General features: G+C 45.4%; 1 protein-coding gene across 5 annotated transcripts in view; it reads left to right on the top strand.

Annotated features, from left to right (window-relative positions):
- Positions 1 to 16,775, top strand: part of Ppfibp2 (PPFIA binding protein 2) — a 151,095-nt gene that overhangs the window by 86,512 nt on the left and 47,808 nt on the right. For all 5 annotated transcript variants that reach the window (XM_041666885.1, XM_041666884.1, XM_041666883.1 and 2 more), the window contains 2 exons: positions 1,364 to 1,456; positions 5,498 to 5,611. In XM_041666885.1, coding sequence (XP_041522819.1) covers positions 1,364 to 1,456; positions 5,498 to 5,611 — 207 coding nt within the window. The remainder of the gene's footprint in view (positions 1 to 1,363; positions 1,457 to 5,497; positions 5,612 to 16,775) is intronic.

Genomic DNA, 16,775 nt, shown 5'->3' with positions numbered 1-16,775 from the left:
CTCGCAGCAGTAAACTGCCATCCACAAAGGAGCCATTGGTGACTGTGAAGGCTCTTTGTCTGTGGCATCAAAGAGATTCTATCACAGTGTTTATATGGTGCAGGCTTGAGCTGAACTGGAAGGAAAGGCAGTGGTGTCACCAGGTGCCAAGAGCCATCTCAACTGCGCCTGGTACAGCTGTCTGGGAAATGCCCTAGGCTCAGCCCACTACTGTCCCTTCACCCGAAACCCAGTGAGGCTCCATTTTATAAAACGCCTAGTTGTTCTAGATGGGGGTGATTCTGTCACTTGTCCGTCACCTGGGATGAAGGTGCTTTTCCTCAGACAGGTCAGACAGCCTATTCTGGTGGGGAGATAAGCTTCATGATAAGATGGAACAACCCTGGACTTTTCTGAGTTGCCCGTTTGCACAATTGTGCTTTTCTCTGGATAAACACCTCCCTCAGGAATTGATCATTGACACTGGTCAAGCCCAGATTATTAGGATAACAGCTCTCCCACTGAGCAGTGAAATCTACTGTTTGAGGCAGGCAACCCTCTGCATGGCTGCTGTGGATCCCTGGTTTCAGCCTTTCCTTTGGGATGGAGGAAGGGAGCACGGGTGGGCTGGGAGCCAGCTTTGTGCCGTTAGGAGCTCTGAGCCCACTCCGGGCTCAGGGCAGTTTGTAGGCGTCTGTCCTCCTCTGCCACTTTGCACCTCCTCTCTTTCTTTCTAGTTCCCAGGTCTTCCCATTTATCCTTTCCCCTCTGTTTCACTCATTGAGATCCCCTGGGTGTTATTTGCTTAGATTCCGCTCACATTTGTGTCATTGAAGCTTACTGCTCTCAGCGTAAGTGCTGCTGAAACACGCTCTTGTCATGGCTGAGTTTGGAGTGGACCTCCCGATTGGTTTTCCCAGTTCTCTCTATGACTGTTTAGGATGTGAATCTGCAGAACTCTAGCAGGAAAGGGTGAGGATTCCAAGGGTGTCATCCCACTTTGCACACGTGCACACTCGACAAGTGGTGCTCACTGCAGTGTCCTTTCCAAGCAGACCCTTCACAGGCTAGACCTCCAGCTGAACCAGACCCAGCATGCCTGGCTCATCAGGTCAAGCCCTGCCGCTTGGTTGGAAGCTCTTTTGAGGCCCTTCCAGCCAAGGGTGAGGTCATCAGGGGTGGTTTCACCGTCTTCTAGGACACACCTTATAGTGGCATGTGGTCTGGGCCTCTGGGCTGTCTTGAAATCAGGTTTTCTGTTTTGGGATTGGTTTTGCACATAGCATTGCCGAAACTGTCCTTATAAGTGGCACACCTTGTGCATTGCATTGGGAAGTGGTCAGTGCTTTTCTAGCCCTTTAAGTGTGTTTTTCCCCCTCTTCAGTCCCAGGTAAATCACCACAGTGCTGCTAGTAATGAAACCTACCAGGAGCGCCTGGCGCGGCTAGAAGGAGATAAAGAGTCCCTCATACTTCAGGTGAGTCCTCTTGCTCCCTAGCTTCCCCAGGAAAGGGAAGACTCCCCAGGAGGAATCCTCTGCTGGAAAGTGTTGTTAGTCTGTGAATCCTTCATTTATCTTGTGCTCCTAAGCATCTCTCTGTGCACCCTACAAGCCCTGTGGGCAGGTTGAGACTGGGTGCTAGCAATGAGCAAACTGGGCCCAGTTATCTGGGAGCCTGCAAGTCTGCTAGAGGAGATGAGTGTATCCTTTGTCACTAATAAAATTGAGCCCTGAGTGGCACAGCCTCAGGGAGCACGTTGATGGAATCTGGTCCATGAGTCTGAACCTGGATCCAGACATATCACTTGAATGCCAGATCCCCTGCTCTGGTTGCATGGGCTTTCATGCTCTAGGAGAGGAGTGGAGCTCTGAAACTTTTCATAGAGAAAGGACACCAAAGCAGCCTTTCACTTTCAAAACTCAGTGTTCCTTGGTAGGACATCACATTGCGTGTTCTTCTAGAAAGCCTGCATTGCAGCAGAAGGAGCTCTTTGCTGTATTATCCCCCAAATGCACCAATACATTTAGCAAGCAGGTATTCAGGGTCTCCTCTGCATTGCATACAAATCGACAGTTTGGAGAATGTAGAGATTAGTGTCCTAATTTCAGCTTCTTAAAAAGCTTGAAGGATTAAGAATAATCCTTAAGGAGATGAAGGCTGGGATTCAGGTTTTAGAGTGCTTGCCTATATGCATGAAGTCCTTGAATTCCATCCCCAGTGCACTGGGATGGTGCACACCTGTAATCTCTGTGTTTGGGAGACGGAAAAAGGAGGTCCACAAATTCAAAACTACGTAGTTGGTTTGAGGATAGCCACATGAGACACCCTCCCCACCACACACACACCATTGTGCTGAAATGGAGGAAGTGTAGGAGGGGGACGTTAAGGTCTGATGTTGGCCCCAAGGTTTGGAACACTAGGTAGGGATTGTGCATGAGATGGCAGTATGCATATTTCTTTTTCTTTCTTTTTTTATTTTATAAACTTAAGATTAATCAATTCTTTCAGAAACTAGAAATTCTGAGAATTTCACTAAGCAGATTAGGTTAACATCTGTCTTTTGCTTGTGCCTCTCTCACCTCCGTTAAATGATTGAGCTCATACCAAACATATAATTTGTAGCCTACTTTTATTCTTTTATTTGCTTCATTGACTTTTTTCTTTCTTTCTCTTTTCAAATCATGTTTGCCTGCATATGTGACTGTGTGAGAGTGTTGCATCATCCAGAACTGGAGTTACAGACAGTTGTGAGCTGCTATGTAGGTGCTGGGAATTGAATCCGGGTGCTCTGGTAAAGCTCTTGCCACTGAACAATCTCTCCAGCCCCTTCAATGACTTTTTAAATGATTAAATCATTATAAAGTAATTGAATATCTGGTTTGTCAGATACTGGTTTTAGATCCTGTGGGTATATCAGTAAATAAAATGGAGAAAGGGAGAGACAGGGCGGGGAGAGGAAGAGGGGAGAATCCAAACCAGTACCTAAAATATTTCAGGTAGTGATAAGTACCATGGAGAAAAATAAGTTCAGATAAGCAGTGTACAGACAGGCGCTCCCTGGCAGAAGGGAGCTAGGGTGTAAATCATGGATACCTGCAGGAGCGCATTCCAGGCAAAGGAGGTGATTAGTCCAGCCCACCAACAGAGATGGAGTACCCTTGGTGTGTGGGCAGAACAGCAAGGGGCTGTTGTGGCTGGAGTCCCTGGAAAGAAGGGGTAGCAGGGGTCTGTTTTTATAACTCAGGTCCATTGAAGGGTGTAGAATTTGAAACTTCATCCCCAAGACATGATTCATGAAATGATAGTCCAGTTTAGAATTGCATAACAAGCAGTATAAAACTGCAGACTTTTGAGCCAGGACCCTCTACGATTGGAACAACACATAGCCATTTAGATGGGATTACAGTTAATAAAGAAGGCCCATGTAAAAAAGCTCCCTTTCACAGCCATTTCTGTTCTTACCAAGTTCTTGACTAACCCCTGTTTAAATAATCTGAACACAGCTGAGGAGCTGTTGACTAATAAAGGTGAAAGTTGACCCTCATGATGTCTGTTCTGTCAGGAGCAGTGTGTAAATCATTTACAACTTCTGGCTCCTGCCCTGTTCAGTAGTGCCCCGTGGAGCTGGTTCTGCGATTCTCAGCAGGGCATAGCCACTTGCAAAATCTTCACAGTAGTTGCGTCACACTGAATGGGTTGGAGCCCTTAACCCAGAATATATTTTCCTGGGTCTCTTTGTAGAAGGACAAGATTAGTTTCTGTCCCCTCCCAGTTCCTAAACTTATGTTTAATATAGGGCTCAAAAGTGTTTGTTTGTAAAGAATGAAGATAGAATTCTGAAGTATTTAGTGCCATCTCCATACCTCCTGAGTCACATGGCGTTGACCTCAGGCTCAGAAGACCCTGAATCCCTTTGTCTTTGGTCTTCTGTACACCTGACATGTTGCCTGTACTACTCCACAGGTATCTAAGAATGGTACAGCTTTATAAATTTTATTCCTTGTAGTGGCACCAACTATAAAACACCTTCCTGTAACAGAAACCCTGAATCCCAGGAAGCACAACCATTCCCCAGAACTCCATTCTCTTGAATGTGTAGTTCATTACCAGTTAAAAAGACATGTGCTATTGATAGTATTCAGGAACAAGGATCAAAACCAAATAAAGACATGTGACTAGAGAGATGGCTCAGCAGTGAAGAGCATTGATTTTTCTTCCAGAGGACCCGGGTTTGATTCCCAGCTCCCACATGGCCACTAACAGCTCAAGTTCCCAGGGTATCTGACACTCCCTTTTGTCCTCTGTGGGCACTGAACACACATACATGCAGACAAAACAGCCATACATATAAGAATAAGAAATATTAACAGTAATACACACACACACATGTGTTGTTTAATGTTTAAATGGGCCTAGTTGGTGGGAGGAGCCTGTCTTTGGATTATTAGAATGTCAGCACACAGTGCACCCCTGCATCAGCTTTAAGAGTTTTTCAATCATTTACTCCTTATTTGGGTCTAGAAGTACAATATGTAAAATTGGTAGGGTCATTTAAATGTGTGCCTTCAAGAAAAGGAATTTTCCAGTTCACAAATTCATTTAAACACTCATAAATGAATGTATATTAACTTCTTCATGCTTTATTAATTATTACAGAATGAGAAATTAATTAGAATAACCTGTGTATAAAGGACCACCATGTCTTCAACCAAGAAGATCACGAGTTACTATTCATTGATTCCTTGAGTTTTGGAAGGTCTCCTGTTCTCTTTTGTTTTGTTTCATAATAAAACATGGAAAGGATCCTAGGGATCAATTATCTAATAGAGAAGGCTACTAAAACAATTATAGTATGTATATAGGGCATAAAGCGACTTTGTGTCAATGTAGTTTTCTTAGTATTTCCACAGACAATCTCAGGGTTCTTCAGAAAAATGGCTTCTTTCTTCCATGTGTGTGCAGTGTGGCTTTGGTGTTGTATGATTTAAGAGTCATGTTTTGGCCTGTAGAGCACAGAAACCTTTCTGGAGCCAAGTTCTGTCAGTGCTAATACATGCCCTTTGCGTCCCACATTCCTAATTACTTCCAAACGCTCACTTGATAGGTGAGCAGTCCCCACACCCGTGTGAGAGAAGTAAGGTCATTGGTTGGTTTCCGTAAAGGTTTGGATTGCTCTTCCCCATGAGGTGGCAGAACCCTGGCAAGAGCTGAGATATGCCTTGAAGTCGGACTGCCCCACTAGAGGAATAAGGAGTAGGAGTCCAGCCCAGAGGCAGCTCTCATGAAGTCTGTTAAGAGCAGGAAATGTGACCAAGGCATTTAGGCAGTGCTAAGATTCCATGGTATGGTGAGATTCTAACTGGAGTTGCCTTCCTCTGGGATACTGCTTCAACTCGCTCACCTAAAGAGAGGCCTTCATCAGCAGGTTGCTTTCAGAGCTTACCCACCCCACAGTGGGGACTTCTCTGCCTGACACGCAGTCCAGATCCTCCACTATTGTCTATGTTCTACAACAGGTGAGCGTCCTCACAGACCAAGTGGAAGCCCAAGGAGAGAAGATTCGGGACCTTGAAGTGTGTCTGGAAGGACACCAGGTGAAACTCAATGCTGCCGAAGAGATGCTTCAGCAGGTACGGGCAGGTGAAGTGGAGGGGTTTGGACCTGAAGCAGCTCAGGTGTTAAATGCCCCTGTATGGGCTCCTGCTTACTCTCCCATGATGCCTGGAGGTGGGGTTGGCTGTGCACTGTGCAATGTTTAGACAGCGGGTGAAGCCAACCTGAACGTTGAGGGTGCGGTGGGGCGGGGCTGGCCTGTGGGAAATAACTAGTTGAGCTGGTTAGACAGAGTCCTGGAGCACTGGAGCACTCTCTGCTTGCCTCTTCACTTCATCTTATCATCGAAGCTGTCACCTGCCAAGGGGCGGCTTCTGGGGTTGTCGAAAGTCAACCTGTCAGCTTGTTCTCTGCCTCTTCCCCCACCCTCACTCCAGTCATTCCCTCTGTAGTTTCTTTTGATTAGAAATTATCACCTAAATGTCATCTTACTGTAATTTAGTTGACATCCCAAAGGAAAGCAATAGTTAGCTGCTTCCTTATCCTTTTGATAGTTCCGGTGTGTGCACACATGATTTGCAAAGTTGTGGTCCCACAGAGGGACAGTCTAGTCCTTAAAGTTGGTACACTTCAGTATGATGTGGTGGTTCTTTTCCATTTGAAAAATATAGCGGCGTACCTGTCTCCACTATCGCAGTTTTTTTTAAGTCGAAATATCAGAATTGACCTAACCATCCTTCATCTTTCCAAAGAATTGTATCAGATTGTAAAAAGTAAGTTAGGGCTATTACAAAGGGGTACTGAATTGTCATAAAAAGTCTTGAAGGTCTGCTGAGCAAACCATTAGACTTTTGATTCAACCTAGTCCTAGATTTCCTTTGCTGAAGTTGTCCTTGCACTTTTAGCTATTTTGAAAATTAAAGTGTGCTGGAAGCTTCTGTGTGTGCGCTTTGTAGCTATTGATGTAATACCTGACATGGGGAAGTCTCACTCTCTGTTCGGAGAACAAAAGCCTTTCTCTTCAAATGAGTGGGTTTACTTAGATGACTGATTATAGTCCTTTCCTCAGAGCTCTGTACGACCAGCCTGTGAATACAGTGTTTGCTTTCTACTGTTGGCCTTAGCATAGATGTCATCGTTTCGGGGTGTGGTAGTTTTGTTTGGGTGCATTTGAAGAATTTAAGGGAAGAAAAGGTAAATCAGTATCTTGATGGATGTGTCTTTATAAAAACTAGTTTCCAGGTGGTGGCGGCACAAGGCTTTAACCCCAGCTGTCTAGAGGCAGAGGCAAGTGGATCTCTGAGTTCAAGGTCTGTCTGGCATGAGTTCCAGGACAGCCAGGGCTACACAGAGAAACCCTGTCTCGAAAAATAAAACAAAACACTGGTTGCAGCGGCATGGAAGTTGCAATTAATTTGCTATCTTCTCCTGATTAATAAATTACCATGTTCATGGCTCAGTTTGATTTTGCTTAGATTATATACAATTTTTCTTAATTACAGTTTTTCCTGGGAAATTATGATTAGCAACAGGTCCTTTTTAGAAGAAAAAAATTAATCTATCTTTTGACTACCTGGGAAAGAAAATAGTCTGATGGGGGAAAATATCTTTTATGAAACATACGGGGATTGAACTTTCAGGTCTGCCTGAGGTGTGGTTGGATGCGGGCGGGTAAGGAAGGACGATGATAGGCAGTTGTAAACAGTTCAGAGAGACCCTGACCATCTGAGTGTGAAAGTGAGCGAGTGCACTAGAATGTCTGAGGGCTGACCTTTCAGGAAGGTGGCACCTGGCTAGAAGCCATGGTTAGAGCTTAGAGAATGGCTGCATTGTAGTGCTAGCGTTGTCTGCTTTACTGCTTCCTGCTACAGCAGAGTTCCTGTCTGTTGAGAAGTCTGACGGGGGCCAGCAGTGCCTCCACAGAGCTTGGCTCACCCATCTGTCGGCACTGTCACTAAGAAAGCGTTTGGGACTTGTAAAACGTCTTAGGCTGATTGGCTTTTGTATCCTGTGTATCCTAATTCTGTGTCGCGTGCTGTGAGTGAGGTATCGGGTTATTGATTTGCTTATGCAGTAGATGTGATGTCATCCTTCACCTGCTACAAATTGAAGTAAGGGTGGCTCAGCATTTGTCACTTCTAGAATTTACTGAGTTCTGTGTCCTTAACCTTCGGTATGACCTCTCCGTCTTTTAAGGGTGCATTTCATAAAAAATTACACGTTCCTATTGTGAGACACATTTGAGCCTCAACTCCCAGTAGGGGTTTGTTGAACTTGGTGGTTTCAGCTCTAGATCTTAAGTTCAGTGCTATTGCTGTCACGGAATCTGCTTGGTGCTGTTTGTGAAGACCCTTGGTTCTTGCCCCACAGTGCTGATACAATGCTGTTTCCAGCTAGGAATATGTATATGTCCTGTGAACTAGGGCAGGAAGAGGCTTGCCCAGTTTGGCTAAGATATCCCTCGCTGCAGGACTCTTGGCTTCTGGTGGTTGGAACAAGAATGACTCACGGCCTAGAGGCAGAGAGTGGACACAATTGCTTCTTTCTGCCAGCCTGGGAGACCATTTCTATCCTTCCAGACCTGTCCCTTTGCTCTGTCTGGATGAGGTCTTTCCCTCCAGTGGGGCCTTCCCGGAACCCATTACTTCCCCTAGATGCACTGGTTTAAATAACACTGCACACTGCCTTTGTGGACCCAGTAATGCAAGATAGTCTAGTTAGTTGCTGGTTTTTTCTTTTTCTTTTCTTTTCTTTTTTCTTTTTTAACACAGAGGTAAAAATTAAATATTTAAAGATATTTTAAAAGTTTGACACTTATTTCATTTTTGACTTGTCCTGTATGAAATATAGAGTAAGTTACTATGGGTCATGCCTGGCCTGGAGATCTCTAGCCTGAATATATGCTCTGGACTGTTCCACCCACAGGCTGGAATAACACTTGGAGACTGTCTCAGTTACTAAATTACTCAGTTAAGACACCCTGACAAAGGCAATTTATAAAAGAAAGAGTTTATTAGGGGGTTCATATTTCCACAGGGTTAGAGTTTATGATCATCATGTCTGGGAACATGGCGGCAGGCAGGCAAAGTGCTAGAATAGTATCTTACATTCTTATCCACAGACTTGAGGCAAGTGAGAGCCAACTGGGGAATGGTGTGGTGTAACATGAGGGCTGGCTCATTGGGGTTTCTGTCCTACCCGGTACCCCACAGCCAGCAAGCCCCAAAGAAATCACACAGAGAGTCTGCATTAGATATAAACTGATTGGCCCATTAGCTCGGGCTACTTATTAGCTCTTGTAGCTTATATTAACCCATTGTTCTTATCTATGTTAGCCACATGGCTCAGTACCTTTCTCAGCTGGCAGGTTACATCTTGCTTCTCGGTGGTCTGGGCAGGAGTAGGAAGAATGGGCTTCCTCCTTTCCAGCATTCTCCTGTTCTCATCGCCCCGCCTCTACTTCCTGTCTGGTTGACCCACCTATACTTCCTGCCTGGCCAATCAGTGTTTTATTAAAATACATGATTGACAGAATACAGATAATTCTCGCGCAGCAGTGTGGGCTTTTGGAACCTCAAAGCCACCGCCAATGGCACAACGGCACACCTCCTCCACCAGGATCACATCTCTTAACCCTTCCCAAACAGTTCAAACAACTGGGGACCAAACATCTAAACATGTGTCTGTGGGGGCCATTCTCTTAATCCAGATACAATATGCATTGCCCCAAACCAGGGCTTTGTCTAAGTTCCAGCAGTCCCTCTGAGCTGCCTTTTCCCACAGCTGCTGTTCCAGTGACAGACTCCTTCCAGGAGCCCAGAGGGAAGAGGCTAACCTCTCACCCAACTCATAAGACCGGCCTCCTCTGACTTCCTCAGTCTGTCCCAGCCCCAGCCACTGCTCACCACTGATCTGCCTGCTAGCTGGTGCAGCTGAACTGGAACTCATCCAGTCCCCAGGAGAAAACACCTCCCTTGGCAGTAGATAAACCAGAAGTATATAGAAGCAGCATAGGGACAGGTTCACCGAGACTGCAGTATGCGTGAAGATACCTTGGGAAGGAAGGAAGGAGGATGCAAGTTTTCCTGACTTTGTGAAGGCACCACCCTGCTCTGAGAACCAGGGAACAACATCAGCATGTTTCAAGCCTCCAGCCTAAACTAAGAGCCCCAGGGTTTAGGTATGATGTGACTGTATGATGTGACTGGGAGTCAGTGAGCCTGGATGTTGATCTGGGAAGCTCAATAAATCTGTTCTTTTTTTAAATTTTTATTGTAGTAATAGGGGGCGGTGGGGCTGCGTCCCCAGCACACCAGCCGCCCGCACGGCTAGCTTATGCCCCGAAATAACAACACACAAACTGTATTCATTTAATCACTGCTTGGCCCTTTTCTTCTAGGCTAATTCTCACATATTAATTTAGCCCATTTCTAATCATCTGTGTATGGCACCCCAAGGTGCCGCTTACCAGGAAGATTCTAGCCTATGTCCATCCTGGGTCGGAGCTTCATCCCGGGAGCGGGGCATGGCGTCTCTCTCAGGCGTCTGCTCCCGAGAGGAGAGCTGTCGAGACTGAGCTCACTTCCTCTTCCTCCCAGCGTTCTGTTCTGTTTACACCTCCCACCTATCATCTAACCAATAAAATGGGCCAAGGCAGTTCCTTTATTAGCCAATGACCTTCCTCCATCATTTTATTATTATTATTATTATTATTTATTATTATTATTATTGTTATTATTATTATTGATCCTGGGTCTCAAGCATGCTAGGCAAGCACTACTGCCCCTGAGCTCCTGCTCTCTGGTTTTCTTTCTCGTAGAGAATGGGGATGGCAGTCTGGGTTCTAAATCATGTGTCTCTGCTCTTTTGTCATTGGAGACTAACATGATGAGGGTTATAGTAAATACTGTCCAAAATGCATGGTTGCTGATCCTACCCTCATTGGACCCAGAGTTTGGTAGAGATTTCTTCCATGGCAGCATGGGAGGGAAGGAGTGGGCTGTGCCTGTGAAAGTGTGTCCTGCTGAGTAAGAAAGCTCCAGAGCCAAACAGGACCAAGACCTCATGACAAAGCCAAAGGCTATGCATGGAGTTGCTGTAATGGCCATGAAGTTGTGTCCTGCTAGTCCAGTTCTGTTAGAAACAGATTGTCAAACCAATGGCCAGTGTACCTGAAGATACCGTGCAAGAGTTAGGAGGCCTGGACACCGGCCCTGCAATATGTGAAGAAATGGAGATTTTTTTTTAATCAAAGAGAATATGAAATATAACCACACAAATGATCTGGCAGACACATAGATCTGTCTGAGGAGGTTTACAAGGCAGCAACTCATGAGTGAAGAAAATGGGCATTTAAATATTCTCTAAAACCCCTCAGAGATTTTAAGGCACAAATACCTAGTTTCTTGAGATTTATCTTACTTGATGTTATATGTCCAGACATACATAGTGGTATACGTCAAGCCACGTAGCAGGTGAGGCTGAGAGTTCAGGAGACTCAGTCAGGCTTGAATGTGGTCCTAGCTTCGTGGCAAGGCTGGAGCCTTTTGCTGCAGAGGGCAAAGGTACAGGGTTTTGCTTTCTTGTCTTTCCACAGCCCGTTCTTTCATTCTGGTTTCAGATTGCCAGGCTGGCTGCAGGCCCCTGACAGTAATTCCCTGGGTCATGTTCCACTCTTAAAGATGGAGGTAATTGCTTCAAGATGTGGCCCTTTAAGGAGAGAATGAGTCAAAAGGCAGATTTCTTTGTTTTTATCAGCTCTAGTCAGGATCTGAGCCTTGGGAGAAAGGAAATGGTTGGCTGCTCTGAGACCTTAACTTTCTTTCATCTCTGAGAAAGGAAGTGCTCTTGTGAGGCCAGAAGAAGCTGGCGGTGGCAGCGAAGAGAGAGGGGCAAGTGGTAATTTTGTTCACTCTTTTCTACCAGTCCCAACCAGTTTCACAGCCCTCCGCACTAAGTGGAATGACCTTCCGTGCCCCTCCCTCCTCCTTCTTGCCCGCTTCCTTTTGAATTGTAGGCAACCTTGCAATAGTTAGGGGCAGGAAGTGCAGTGCTGCTTGAGAAGCTTCTTCCCCTTCCCCTCAGCGGACTGCCCATCTGCTGCTGCCTCCCACACATCCATCATGGTAGCTGCAGGACTCTAAGCAGTGCCCAGTGGGGTCCTACCCTGTAGGTCAGGAGGCCTGGGCAGGTTCGTCTCAGCTCCAGACAAGCAGTTTGCATCCAGAGCTGACTCCAGTGCTGGGAGTGGCAGCCAGCAGTGACACAGGGACATCTTCTTTAGAGAAGACATAATAAAAGCAGTCAGCAAAGAAGATGGGAGAGCAAAGTGAATGGCCATGGGCATCTGGTACAGGAAAGATGAGGTGGCAGCCAGTAACGTATGCCGATGAATGCCGTGGACTCTGTAAAAGCCTAGAAGTTATGGCTAAAGTTTAGACACTGGATCCTAGAGTAAAAACTGTTTGCGCCTCTTAGGTGAAGGCAGCGGGCAGGTAACAGGCAGACACACATCTTGTTGAGGAGTAAAAGGAAGAGGGGCAGGAGGGAGGGTTCTCTCTCTCATGTATATGTACATGTATATGTATGTATTACACACACGGCACACATTTACTTATATAGAGACAGGACCTATGAGTTGGTGGTACTTTAAAGGCTAGTGAGGCCAGAGGGGAGGCTTCTCTAGAATGTCAGAAATTTGATCGTGTTTATAGCCCAAGGAATGAGAACTGATGGTGAGGACGAGATTAAATGCCGGTCAGAGTGCATGATTGATGGTCCTATCCCAGACCAGCACAGAGCTTGATGGGAACTCCGTTCAAGGCAGCACAAAGGTGAGGGAGTGGCTAGGTCCCAGTGAATGGGAGTCTATCTGAGTTACTAGCTAGAGGAAGATCAGGGAACGCCAGCAAAGACCACTGGTTGGCTGCCAAGTTGTGTGAGTATGCCTTGAAGGGCAGAAGTGGTAAGGTCAGTCAAAATGGGAAAATTCAGTAAGTAGTGCTCTGTCTGTCTGTCTTTCTCTCTGCCTCTCTCTCTCTCTCTCTCTCTCTCTCTCTCTCTCTCTCTCTCACTTTCCATCTTTCCCTCTCCCCTCTCTGTGCTTATGTGTCCATTTCTCTGTTTCTATCTCTCTGTCTCTGTCTCTCTTTAACTCTGTGTGTCTGTGACCCTGCCTTTACGTTTGTGTGTGTCTGTCTCTCTGTCTGTGTCTGTCTCTGTGCCCCTGTCTTTACGTTTGTGTGTGTGTCTATATACTGACTCTCTGTCTCTGTCTCTATCTTGGTCTCTCTCTCTTGCAGGGGTAGGGGAGGGCTGCAGGGTCAGTGTAGCGCAGTCTGGGTTCCTCTTCACTCAGCCTCTGAGTGCTAAGGTTACAGGTGTATGCAAACACTTCCAGCTTTCTGGGATACACAAAATAGTTGATGAAAGTGAGAGAACGTGACATAAGATGACCGGGTGCAGTCATGCCAGGTTAGCTTTATAATGGGGGTGGGGGGAAGAGGGGGAGAGAGAGAGAGCGCGCGTGCGCATGCATGCGTTCATGCTCACGCAAGCATGTTTGCTCCCACTAAGACAGGGATTTAATAGAGATGAATGAGGTGATAGTGGAAAACTCTGAAAGAAAGAATGTAAGTTCAGTGAATGATAGCAGTTTTTATTGTGTTGGGAGATAGGAGGAGAGGTTATTTGACTAGAGGACATTGTAAGGTCTAAAACTTGGAGATTTGGAGCAGTCACTGAGAGAAACCAGCCAGGGATATGTAAAGTTTTACCAGGCAGTATTGGCAGTTAACTTATAATCAGCTCTGATGAGTTTGTATTGAGACCGATGGGCACGATTAAATGACTTTCAGTAGCAACGCTCAGGTCATCAGGAGTGGAGACAAATATAAACAGATTTGGTTCCATCTGGGCCCTGGTAAACAAAGGCGGTCAGCTCTGGGTCAGAGGGTGTTGGGGGGAGGATTTTTCTGGTGTAGATATAAATACAGATGAAATGACAAACCTCGAAGTAGAGAGTGGCTAGGGGAACAAATATTGCTAAAGAAAGTTGATAGACCAGGAAAACATGGAGTTACCAAGTAACCAGTGGACACAGAAGAAGAAATTCTAGGTTGAGGGAGCAAGAGGGATAACTGAAAAAGGTCAGACAAGAGAACGTAAGAGTTGAATATTCTGGAGGCAAAGCAAACATACTCTGGGTGCAGATGAGGACCTAGCTGTTACCCTGCCGCTGAGAAGCAAAGCCCTCAGGAGCTGAGGTCGGTGTGAAGCTGAACAGAAGGTCTGCAAGCGGATACAGGCCGGAACGGTCATTGACAAGAATGCTGAAGCTCCTGAGGAGACGCAGATCGCCTAATGTAGGTAGCAAAGCCATTGATCAAAAGATGAATGCCTGGGGGAGTGGGAACTGCCTTGCTTCCGGGTGTTTGGGAGTCTGTGCTGTAACTGAACAGTGCTGCCTTGGGATATGTGTGGACGATTGATGGGAACAGACAGTGGTTTGCAGGCGGCCTGGGGTGGGAGATTGGGTTGTGGGGTCAGAGTGTTCTTCATCTGAGATGACTAGGGAGAGGGAAATATACCATGTCAGATGCAACTGCGGTTCATGTTGGAAGGAGAAGCATTGAGGTTGCAGGATAGCTAATGCCTGTTAAGTTATGCACTTTAGAGAATCTGATTCCTAATAGTGGCCACAAACATCACTGGGTTTTAATATACAGAAACTGAGCTGGGTTGGCTTAAATTTGTTGAAGACTGCCTCACCTCCCTCTCCCACCCCCAACAACCATTAGCATTAAAATTCTATTTTCTAAACTGGGCAGTGGTGGCGCATGCCTTTAATCCCAGCACTTGGAAGGCAGAGGCAGGCAGATCTCAGTGAGTTCAAGGCTTGCCTGGTCTATAAAGCGACATCCAGGACAGGCAGGACTGACTGTTAGACAGAGAAACCCTGTCTTGAAAAACAAAACAAATAAACAAACAAAAACAACAAAAAATTCCATTTGTTTTTTGGTCTTTGTTATTAGTCTATATTAATTGTATATAATGAGTCTCATTATGGTATCTTCACACATGTATGTAATGTAATTTGATCATATTCCCCCATTACCCTCTCTTGTCCCACTTCTGATCCCTTCCTTATCAACTTGTGCTTTCATGGCTCTTTTTATGATCAAGTTTTTCAAAAACTTTTCATACAAGTATATACTGTAGTCCAGCGAATCTCCCCGTATCCGGTGCCCTCCCTCCCTATCGCTGCAGCGTCTGTAATTCCCCCTTTTCCTCCACACTGTTTCAGTTGTCTGTCATATCATGTACACATACAACATATGTAGCTATGTAAAATCTAGGTCTCAAACTGGGAGAAAAAATGTTTATTTTCTATGAGTGACCTAATTGTTTAATATGGTTATTTCTGCTTCTTACGAGTGACATAACTTTGTTCTTTATGACTGAAAAAATTGCCATCGTGCATACATACACATTTTCTTTATGCATTCATCAGTCAGTGGATACCTATGTTGGTACTATGACGTACCTGCTGTGAACGTCGCTGCAGTGAACACAGATGTGCGAGAATCTCCAGGGTGTTAACTTGAGGGTTGGCTTTTTTGAGTTCATGTGCTAGAACAGTAATTGGTCACAACATGGATAAGGCAGGAATATCAATGAAAGGCTTGAAAGAGGCGGAAGCACTAGGGATTATCAGCGAACTGTAATCAATTAAACAGCCTCAGCGTTTCATATTAACACTTGAGCGTGTCCAACCGGAATGTCCACTTGGAATGTTAGCATGACCAATTCCAACAGCAGCGTGACTAATTGGGGTGGCTATTGGAGCTAATTACAGCACTGTCCTCATCAGCCACAACACTACTGTGACTGATTACAACCTGGGAGTCTAAACGACGAGGGGACTTTGACAGTGACCAGAGCAGAGAAGACCTAGATACAGTATAAGGCTTTTAAAAGTTCCCCTGAGCAATGTCTGGAATGCCGAGCCCTGCACAGAAGTGCGTGGTTATCATCTGAGAGCATGCGGCAGCCCACAGGGGTTGTGTTGCAATTGTCGTGATTCTAAGTGTTGGCCTCTGGTAGGTGTTTAGAACCAGATGATGTCTACAGAAGACTCTCTTTTGTTAGATTTCAGCACTCCAGAATAATTGTCCTTATGGATCTACCTTGTGGAATTGTCCTTTTGTCCATTCGCATAGGCAGCTTGAAAGCTTGTATATCTTCATGTTGGGATTCACCCCCAGTTGTCTGCAGTAATATCAGTTTTGTGCTAACTATAAATGTGCCTTAATGTCTCCTCCTACTTTTAACTTTTATTTTTTTGTGTGTGTACAGTGGGTGTGTGTATGAGTGTGTGTGTGGGGGGCATGAGTGTGTGTGTGTGTGTGTATGTGTGTGTGTGTGTACCATGACATAGATAAGGAGGTCATAGGAAAACCTCGGGTGTTATTTCTTGCCTTCCACCTTTTCTGACATAGGTATCATGCCTTGTGTTGTATGAAAGCATCTGTGGACTCTTCTTTGTCTGCATCCCATTTTGTCATAGTAGCATTGGGATTGTAGTCAGTTGCTACTATGCCCAGCTACCTACTACATAGGTTCTAGGGATATGAACTCAGATCTCCACACTTGAATGGCAAGTCCTTTATCCACTGAACCATTTCTCTAGCCTTGATATAATTTTAACTGGAAATATGTATTTTGTGAACTGCCTAAAATTGGTTTTAGAACAAGACAAGTAGATGCAAGGATGGAGAAATTAAGAGATAAGGTGTAGTAAAAGACCGAGATGGCGAGAGGGAAGAGGGTACGGAGAGAATAAGTGAACGCAGGGAGCGTTGTGAACATCTCAGGAGAAGTCCTCATTGTGCTATGTCCTCTCACCCAGGGAAGAACTGCTCTAGCTGCTCTATAGCCTGCTGAACCTCAGCAACAGAGTTTTGTGTTGTATGTGTTCAGTGAAACCCTGCCAGTCTAAGTGGGCTCAGTGAATGTTTGTTAACTGCCTTTTTCAACATTTTGTTATTTTTCTTTAAATTCTTTACTTCACAGCACACACCTCCCACCCCAGCTTGGAAAACAGGATGATACCTCCAACGGGAATGAATTCTGAAGTCAAATAGGTCATAGCTTACAAACTAACCCTGCTTGTGTTTAGCATTATGTCCTTGGCAGATTTGCTTTCTTTCCCTGGGCCTGTTTTCTCATCTGTAAAATTCA

This window comes from Microtus oregoni, unplaced genomic scaffold (assembly GCF_018167655.1).
Source record: "Microtus oregoni isolate MIOR12 unplaced genomic scaffold, Mior012 000016F_ref0000370, whole genome shotgun sequence".
NCBI lineage: Eukaryota > Metazoa > Chordata > Mammalia > Rodentia > Cricetidae > Microtus > Microtus oregoni.
The sequence above is the reverse complement of the archived record's forward strand: the minus strand, read 5'-3'. Positions and strand labels throughout refer to the sequence as shown.